This window comes from Haliotis rufescens, unplaced genomic scaffold, assembly GCF_023055435.1.
Source record: "Haliotis rufescens isolate VD_foot unplaced genomic scaffold, xgHalRufe1.0.p SCAF_8, whole genome shotgun sequence".
Lineage (NCBI taxonomy): Eukaryota > Metazoa > Mollusca > Gastropoda > Lepetellida > Haliotidae > Haliotis > Haliotis rufescens.
This window is the reverse complement of record NW_025964372.1, coordinates 28,726,693-28,736,788: the sequence shown is the minus strand read 5'-3', so window position 1 is coordinate 28,736,788 and position 10,096 is coordinate 28,726,693. Positions and strand designations below refer to the sequence as shown.

The 10,096-nt window shown below is 39.8% G+C and overlaps 1 protein-coding gene across 2 annotated transcripts; it reads left to right on the top strand.

The window, feature by feature from the left end:
- Positions 1 to 626: 626 nt before the first annotated feature.
- On the top strand, positions 627 to 9,848 carry LOC124121603. Of its 2 annotated transcripts, none has more exons than XM_046484625.2 (5): positions 627 to 687; positions 1,677 to 1,962; positions 2,450 to 3,127; positions 5,032 to 5,153; positions 6,831 to 9,848. In XM_046484625.2, the coding sequence occupies exons 2-5, from the start codon at positions 1,683 to 1,685 to the stop codon at positions 7,128 to 7,130; spliced, it is 1,380 nt and encodes a 459-aa protein (XP_046340581.2). In that variant the 5' UTR covers positions 627 to 687; positions 1,677 to 1,682; the 3' UTR covers positions 7,131 to 9,848. The 2 variants fall into 2 exon arrangements, with proteins under 2 accessions (XP_046340581.2, XP_046340582.2); XM_046484626.2 differs by having other exon boundaries at positions 634 to 687; positions 1,665 to 1,962.
- Positions 9,849 to 10,096: the final 248 nt, after the last annotated feature.

Genomic DNA, 10,096 nt, shown 5'->3' with positions numbered 1-10,096 from the left:
CATGTACACTTCAAACAATTCCTAAATCAAATCACCAGTTCACATAGAGTTTTGCAACTGGGAGGAATCTTCTGTACAGAGCTCATGGGCAGCCGGGGCGGTCGGGTAGCCTAGTGGTTAAAGCGTTCGCTCGTCACGCCGAAGACCCGGGTTCGATTCCCGACATGGGTACAATGTGTGAAGCCCATTTCTGGTGTCCCCCGCCGTGATATTGCTGGAATATTGCTAAAAGCGGCGTAAAACCATACTCACTCACTCACTCATGGGCTGCCAGGATCCGCTGATCCTGGGTTTGACCCAGTTAATGATTCACGAGGATGGTAAATGCCTACTACACTCTGATATCTGTGCTTTTAAACGCTGTAATATAACTGACATGGAATTAACAAATTAAACTCCACTCTAGATTAAACTTCACCTTCCCGCTTGTACAAAAGGGATCGTCGTTGTCAGTATATTGAAACTCCAATTTATTTCTTGCAGCAGTAGATCAATACGTTTGACTTGTCAACAGTAATGTTTCTGTTCCGACTGGTGCACAGATATGCTGCATGCTAAAGTGTTTTAACATAAGTGTCACTCTAGTATATGATATGGGTCTATTTATATATATACATGTAGGTACATGTGAAGTGCGTGTATACCTGCATTAGGTAATGTACATACATCAAAGGCAGACCATAACAGGTAGGTTCACGGTTATTTGGGGTTTATTGTGTTGGTACTTCATAATCCATGCCGCGCATTTACAAGGTAAACTCGGAGATAGTATTCCTATTCGGTTCCAGGTGTTACTTAAATAAAAATATATCTTAAACATGACATTATACAGAAGAGAGATTATTACCCTCGCGTGTTCCGCATCGTACGAAAACATACCCGGCACATGAAATCTCTATTTATCCTTCTCTGTCCATATTTACGTTATGCGATTTTGTAGAAGAGCCTGACAGTGTGCTCTTTTCAGCGACGTCATAAATGGGGAGTGCGGTGACACTACTCTTATACTACCAAGGTCATGTTGACCTGCTATTATATCAGTTCACCTGTTTATACAAACATATTGGATACTTGCCAGTAGTGTGCAGTGGTTTTATGTACGTAAATACGTACATACTGTTAAAAGCGGCGTTAAACCAAACTCACTCACTCACTCATCAGTATTGCCGTCAACTTTTAAGCAAGTCTTTTACAGAAAAAAATATGCGTGTTTTTTAATACCTGATGATATCAGGTGGTCGTGAAAAGGTGAGTGTATTCTGTCCAGCCGGTGGCCTCAATCACAAACACATGTAAATTGAGCTGCCAAAAAACACTTTACTGAAAAGCTTCACTAAACCTTGAATGTTGAAACCCTGATAAAACAAATTCTCAGACATTACTGATTTCCATGAGTTATGGATGTAAGTCGCTTTTAGCAATAGTACGTTTTTGGTCAGAATAGGTCCTCAGCATGCGTACGAGCTGATTAAACTGAGGATCTGGTTTTAAAATACAAGTGAAGTGGTTTATTGCATATTATCGTATTTCGAAAGCGTGGATCATTGATACTAACCAATGTTTTAACTAACTTAGTTTATATTTACAAGATAATGCGCGAATATTGTACATGATATATGGAGTTCAATGAGGTGTTACTGTTGTTTACTGTTTATACTCTTCAGCTTTGTCAACAGAACGGGATGGCAGCAGAAGGACATCAATCGTACCTGCACGGTCCCTGTCAGAGAATGGCTGAGAACCTTCTCAAGGACGTCGCAGGGCTGACAGATGAAGGCAAGGGACCAGATGAAGATCTTGTACTCCAGGTTGTGGACGTTTTACAAGCAAGGGGTGAAACTGTACAAGAATATCTTAAAGCTCATGTGAAGGCTAAAGAGAATGTAGCCGATATAAAACAAAGTTTCCACAAACTGAAAGAAAATGAAACCGCATGCTTACAACGGATACTAAATATCAAAGGTAAATGTATGACTGTATCTAGTTTCATTATCACTTCACGTTATACATGTCAGTACGTGTAAGTGACTAATAGATTTATCACTTTCCGAATGTCCTGAATGTGTATGTTATCAGAGGATACATATTACACTGGGCCAGTCACAAATCGACACAGTAAGGTTAACGTTAAGGAAACTGTATAGTTATCAATTATTTAGATTGTAACACTTGAGGTTAGAATCTCGTAATCTTGTGTGATTATATATCATTGTGTTTATATGCTGGTATCTAGACACTATACATGTAATGACTGAGGGATATAAACAGAATCTCGTCTCCACAACCAGACCATTACAGTTTGTTGCGATATCATTGTATAGTATTGTGTGGTAATTACTGGGTAGTCAGCAACATAGATATTATGGTTTATGTGATAAACGACATGAATAACGTTCATGTACTGCTTTATATTTTGAGTAAGGACTATTTCACTTCATTCACATTTTAGAAACTGCAACGTTCCCCAATACAACACACATTGAAGAGATCAGAGATAAATGGCCACTGATTAGAGACATCCCTCTGAAAAACACCCATCTGATTGATCGTATGTACGAAGAACATCTGATATCCGAGGACAGTGAGAAAAGCCTCAGAGAAAAGTCATCAGATATAGAGAAATCACTAGCATTTGCCCATTATCTGATAGGACTATCCATGTCTGATTATTGGGACAAATTCATTCCGATACTAAAAGAAACGGAAGAAGAAACAGGGTTGTCTTTTCAGTTACGTTTTGAAAGGCCGGGGTCCGATCACCAGCTAAAGGGACCAACATTACCAAAGTCGACCATTATAGAGCTAATACATCCACGACGACTGGCACAATCGTTGTATGAGACAAAAGGAATAACTGAAGTAATATTTAAAGATTTGACCTCCAAAAACGTGAGTGAAAGCGAAAAACGCACGCTCCTTAAAAACGTGGACGATCAATGTTTTAAGGACGCTTTGCAAGACAACTATCCACACCTGCATGAAATACTGACAGCGGCAAATAATACTTTTGTTAGAAACAGTACAGACGGAGAGCAGCATGAAGACCAGGACATGTCAACAAACTCCAGTGATGATGCACATTCACTGGACAGGCCTATGGACAGCAACGCCTATGGTAACTTAGGAGGTGAGAACAGAATTACCCTTGATAGAGCTAACCAGTTCTGAAAACTGTTTAAATCTGTTAAACTTTTTTTTAATTGTCTATTCTACATGCTTAGGGGTAGGTCGACTAGCCTTATATGGGAGAAAACTCCACGGTGACGCAGGTGGTAGCTGTTTACAACTTTTGTTTACAACAGAAGCATATTTCTTAGCCAAGGTACATCTACGTTTAGCATCCACGTTCACTTACGTTAGCAAATCTAGCTACGGATAGGGGAAGCAACTCTGCTCAGCAGATTCTTGATAACCATTTTTCCCAAATCGGGTATGACATGACTCGCACATATTCTTTAAAACAAGAGTTGTAAATATTATTAATACCATGAGAGACATCAGTTTATGACAATATCGCAAAGTAAAGCAAGGAAGAATTTTTTAAGTTCTCTATACATATACTGAATCGCAAAAGAAACGTCACCATGGATAGATATATGAGAAACCTTATTTGTACAAACACTGTTAACATACTTTGAGACATATTAAAAAGATGAAACTTGGCAAAACAGATCATCAAAGTTGAAATTAAAGTGTCAAATGTTCTCACAGTGAAACACAACACCAGTCTCTGAGAAAATGGCATCACAAGTCAGAATCTCATGTGTCCGCCATGTGCATTGATGACTGCCGTGCAACGTCGATACATGGAATGGATGGGGCGGTTGATGAAGGCCATAGGCACTTGAGGAACGCCTGACGCAGCTCAGCTGCAGTTGTGAGCCTTGGTCGGACGTCATTCAGCCGCCTTTCTGCCATTCTGCTGGAGGAAGTCTCTTGTTGCTTTCGCAGGGTGGGCACGGGCGTTATCATGCTGAAACTCGTGGTTGCGTGTGGTTGAGGTATAGCGTGTGGTCTCAAGACTTGATCAATGTACCGAGCTGCCATAACACCATTGCCTCTCCCTGGACCGATGTTCCGGAAGACAGAAGGTCCGACACTCTGTGCAAGACCAATTCCACCCCACACCATGATGCTCGGACCACCCCACGAGTCTCTCAACACAAGCATCCGAATAACGTTTCCCACGGCGTCGCCATACTCTCTCTCTCTCTGCCATCTGCTGTCGAGATACAGTAACGGCTCTCGTCTGAGAAGAGGCCTTTTCTTCACTGCTGGTGGCGCCAATGCTGGTGCTGTGTTGCCCACTGAAGACGGTCCCGGCGATGGCGTGCTGTCAGGATGGGTCCTCGGTGTGGCCTGTGACAGTGGAGGTGTCTGCTCATCAATCGTCGACGCACAGTGTCCGCATTAATGTGTCGCTGGTGTGTCCCCATGGTCTGTCGAGCAGTTTCCACAGCAGTAACAAAGGAATCTTGAAGATGCTGTCGCACAATCTGACGATCATGACGTCGGGTGGTGACCCTTGGTCTTCAACTACGTGGTCGGTCATCTGTAGTGTTGCTGGTCTGTATATGGTCCTTACGTAGACTGCATTTGCTACTTGTTGGGCGGTTTGTCAAGCTTGCAATCGTCCAAGGGCTTGATGTCGCTGATTTCTTGTCAATCTTAGCATGTGGTAGCAATTCAATAACGAATGAATGTTATCCGATCTGGGTGGATTTTTATAAGGCAAGAAATGGAGGAACGCATGTGCATTTCAATTTGCACGGAACTCACGTGCATCGGGTTACCATGGCCGTTGCCGTGATGCGTTTGGGCGATCGATTTTATTGTCATCTGCTTTGTGTTTTATCATCTAATTTCATTTTTCCGGAAAGGGTAGTGTTAGATTTTAGAAACTTTGACAAAAAATACCCAGATATTTAAATGACAACTTTTCATGCAATGTTACTTGGGGTGACGTTTCTTTTGCGGTTCAGTATACTTGGAAGGGTATTTGATTTTAAAGGTTTCTAATTTCGTAAACAGGCTCACCCAATCCTGAAGCTGCACCTTCTTGGTGTAAATGTGGTCACTGTCGTGATATGAAACATGAAGTTGAAAAGGTATGCTGTGACCTGAAAGAGGGCGACTGTTCGTCAAAATCGAGAGTGAGTAGTTTTTGTCTGTGTGCGTCCTGAAATGTCATTGTGCATCGTGGTTAACATGTTTGACTGGTATTACTCTCACATGATTTCTAACAGAATGGGTGAATGAGTGAGTGCTATGGAAAATGACTGATACTTTTTGTATTTCGTATAATACAATGTCGATAAACGTTTTCAGATGGTGTCTTCCTAGCATGATTACTTTCCATTATGACTACCTTTTCAATACACATATTTCATGGTTTAATACCAGCTAATTACTACTCATCACCCCTTTCATCCCTATTTCCCCTGTTTCCAGGTGAAGTTGGATACGGAGTTGGAGTAGATAAAGACATTGGAAAAAGACAGATTTCACGTGTCATTTATTTTAATTAACTCATTTATTCATTTATATATTTGTTTATCCGTGAATTTATTTATTTAAAGTTCAAGTGTTTCTCAGGCCATGTTTGATTGTGTCATCTTGTTAAAATAATGGATGAATGAGTGAGTGCCAGGGAAAATTGATAATTATTGATAAGCATTATCAACTTTTCAGATTTGCAAGTTTTGATGACGCCGTCGGTTTCAAATGAAATATCCGGTCATTAAATACAGTTTATGTTTTCAGATTCGCAGGAATTATTGAGTATTAGATGACTGGAAATTTTAACATAAATTGTTACTCTTAATACTCAGTAACACACGCAAAACTGAAAGCACATAATGTTTAAATTTATCTTCTTATTGCACTGTGAGATACATATTCACTTAAGCTCACTATGACTTAATCAAACGATTTCGGCACTACAACAAATATCCTCGATAAACGAATAAATGTTAGATCTTATATGTATGTGTATACTACCGACAAAAAGCAAGGGAACCGATGAAGTGATCGTGAAGGAGTAATGACGATAAAAGTATTATGAATTAATTAAGGGCGTGAAGATCAATACCTGGTGTGTCAACCATGTTGGGCGATATATCCACGACACCTTGATGGCGTACTGTTGATTAACTTGATTAACTTTGATCTTGCCCGCCATTCCGCCTGAAAGACTTACCCAAGCTAGTCCACATTGACGGATGCTGGGTCCCTGGTACACACTCACCACTCGACAACATCCCACAGATGCTCTATTGGGGACCTTTCAGAGGACTTGGCGTGTCAGTCCAATGTCCGCATGCCCTCTCGTCGGGGATAATCGGTGACGACCTTTGCACGACATGGTCTGGCACAGTCACCCTGAAGTTCAAAATTGCCGATAATTTGCCAAATAGTCGGGCACCTGGGGATAGTGACGTGCCCCTCTATCACACCAACAATTCACTATTTTGTCTGTTCATTGAGAAACTGTCTCGGGGGCATTTTAAAGCTTATACTTAGCTCACTTGCATTAGTAATTGTGAGTTCCGCTTTAGGCGAAAACACTTTGTCTTCTGTAGGTACATGCAACTTATATTTTTTATGCATGATGTAAAAGTTCATTGTGATTAGATGTTGCGTTCAGAAGCATCGCCACGGTATTGTGAATCTACACCTCAACGATCGCTACATTCAGATAATTAGTTCCCTTATTTTGTGTCGGTATTAAATAAAGCGTCAGTCAGCAATGGTTACTGCAGTTTGTCACATTATATGAATATATTCTGCAAATGCTACAGGTTTACGTGTTACGTCATTCTTCATTCCAGACCCTACTTGTTCTCCTGCATGGACCTAAACGTTTCCGATCGTTCTTTAAGGATAAATTCCGCCGTTGTGGTATGGCTCGTGTGAACAAACGAAGCCGTCATGTGATCTATAGACAGATGAGTCGTTTTCAACACGGCACGACAGGGCCTGGTATCCGAGTGCCTCTTCCAAGCTGTGTGGTGTGGCGGGTCAGAAAAGAATACCCAGATCCAGAAGGAAACTACACTGGTTTTAAAGACGGTGTATCGGCCACCCCTTTTCCACCTGCAATGGCCATACAATCAAGCTCAGACACATGACCTGTGAATTTGTGATACAAAATATCACACTGTCAATCAAAGAGGTTAAACAATGACGTATTCCTATTTTCATATTATGTTGTCTGCCACCGACCCCAGGAGCTATTCTGACCCTAAATCTGTACAGTTACCCATTGTATGGTGCACATGGCCAAAGATCATAATGATCACAAAAATATTTGAGCGAAGTAGTTTTGATGATCATCTAGTTTTTTATCGTTTACGGCCCCATCAACATAGAACATAACGTCAGTCTCAATTAGGCGTAAAAAGCCAAATAGCGGTACACATATGAACGGATCACTGAAAATTTGTGATGACAACAAATGACAATAAACATTTCGTGAATCATATGAAATCTATACTAGAAGCAGTCCATTGTACGATTCCTACTAAATAATTACTTTACCTGAATATTGTATGTACTTTGATATTGGAAATATCTGGCACTGTTCATCCGACCGGTTATTTCTTCGCTTTGTCCCAAGAATATTACGATGTCCTGCGATGAAGTATGACTACCTTCCCCTGTGGTAAGGTTCGATTAGAAAGTGATATCTTCTAGCTCAATATTCAGCTGCCCACAAGTAACGCCACGCTGTCTTTGCAGACAACCTCCTTGTCAGATTCAAATTACGGTGCAAGCAAATGTTTGCAGTTTGCGAAGGGGTATCATGAGTGTCACTGTGGTTTGTGTTTACCCATTCACGGTCTAGTGCAGCTCTGTTTCCTGGCTTTATTTCCGGTACCGCTTGGCGGTCGCGATCCTACAGTGTGAGATAATTGCGTGTTAAATCGTAGTGGCCCGACTATTTCATTCTCTTGTGATCTTATGATACTCACTAACCATGTATTGACTAGATGTGTGTTATCTCTTATATGTTCGCTAGCATATTCTTGCATTGAAAATGTTTTTTGTTGCTGTAATTTTGATTTGGGGGAATTTATATGTACATTAAAATATTATATGTATATGTAATTATGGTCATTTTGGACTCATCAATAATTGTACATAGCTTCTTGTGAATTATTGGATAGCTTATTTTGGCTCTTAGATCTTCACTGTAGATATAGTAGTTAGTTTGCTGTTCGTATTTTCCCGGTGTTTAGATACACACGTTTATAGGTAGGCACCCAAATCAGATGTATTCCCCGTCAATCCAGGAGAGGATTTCTCACCCGATGTCCGCACGTAGTATATTTAAAGTCTTTCTAGATTTTATATCTTTACCCTCCAGACTTCAGTAAATCGTTCACGATTGTCTCGCTACTGGAGTGGTCACTGTCGAAACGCAGGTTTCGTCAGTAAGTGCGTTCGGGGATATGTCGATCTAAATTCTGACTTAGTCTGGTTGTATTGAACACAGTTACTAGGGTTTCTGATACTCTGTTTTTCTATTAATCTGTGTATAACCAACCTTACCGTGATTTACTATTTGGGAACTTTAGTATTTTCTTGTTCGGTCAAAGTGAAAGAATCTTTAGTCGATTACGACTAGTTGATATTCAGACGTAATCGTCTATTTTGTAGTCTAAGTGACTTATTTTAGGGATTAGCTGTCTGTGTTTCCTGTTATTTTACTGAGCCGAGGTTATTAACTCACAAGTTAAATGATAAACTTCTTTGATAGGCATTTAGAAGTTGGAGTACTAAGTAAGGATAAGAATTTAAGGATGAACAACTTCTTATCACTTGCTTGATAACGGTGTTAGAAACTACACCGAAACGTCGCTCTCAATTGTAATAAAGAAGTTGGTCATCCATAAATTCTTATCCTTACGTAATTGACAAAGGTGTTAATTGGTCGCAGCCGACTTAATTGGCAGTATACGCACCGTATCCATATCTTTTCAAAGTGTTGTTAAGCAACTCTCCTTTTTTATTGTCGTGATACAATTGTGTGGCTAAATTACTTGTATATTGGCGCTGATAAAAGTAACATTGGTAAGCTCGTCATTGTAGGTGATCTTAACGCACGATGTGGTTTAGAGTGGATAAAGTTCCACGTAGAGAAATGATTGACGAGACTGTTTATCACCATGGCAATCTACTTATTGATGCTCTTGTTGATTGCAATTTATGTATGGTTAATGGAAGAGTTGATGTTAATTACTTTACATCTATTTCAACCAAAGACAGGGCCGTTCTTGATTATGTTTTTGTACCCAAACGAACAGCTGTGTCATGTTGCTGATTTCAAAGTTTATAAAATGTCAGATGTTGTAAATATGACCCAACAATATGGGAGTCAAAAGATCCCAGATCATTCTTTATTAGAAACAACTATACGTTTTTGTATACTGAACATACTGATACCACTGATGATTTTATAGAAAATAAGGAGTATACAAATGCCCAAAAATATAGTTTTAAGAAAATACTCGCATCATTCCTGAATGACGAACGGTCACTTCGACTTGTCTTAGGAGCTATTAACAAATTAGAAAATGATCTTTATGAGGAAAATGATGCCAATGCTGCATTCCATAGTCTTATCATTGATGAAATGAAAACTAAACTAAACAAGGCAAAAACAAAAAGTAATACAAATAAAAAAGAGAGCAGATCTAGACCGTACTGGAACAATGAACGTCAAGACAAGTGGGAGTTGGTTTGTAAGTGTGAAAGGGAGTGGTTGAAAAGTAAAATTGTTTTAACTAAGCGACTTTTACGTACTGGTTATATTTATAGAGAGTGCAGGAAAGACTTTGACAAAATGAACCGAAACGTTTGCCTTGATGGTATACCTTCTGAGGTTCTTAGAAATTCCGCCTGTGTTGATTTACTGTATAGAATAATCAAATATTGTTTTAATAACGGAGTAGTGCCCTCCATGTGGAAGGAAGATATTGCTAACCCCATACCTAAATCTGGTATGAGTGATCCTTGCAACCCACTTGAATATCGGGGCATAACACTTATATGAATTCCAGGCAAGATGTATGCAGATATTCTTAACACTCGT

Coding starts and splice junctions, on each gene's coding strand:
- LOC124121603 (XM_046484625.2), top strand. CDS start 1,683: ATGGCAGCAGAAGGACATCAATCGTACCTGCACGGTCCCTGTCAGAGA. Junction 1,963..2,449: donor ACGGATACTAAATATCAAAG/GTAAATGTATGA, acceptor TTCACATTTTAG/AAACTGCAACGTTCCCCAAT. Junction 5,154..6,830: donor ACTGTTCGTCAAAATCGAGA/GTGAGTAGTTTT, acceptor TCTTCATTCCAG/ACCCTACTTGTTCTCCTGCA.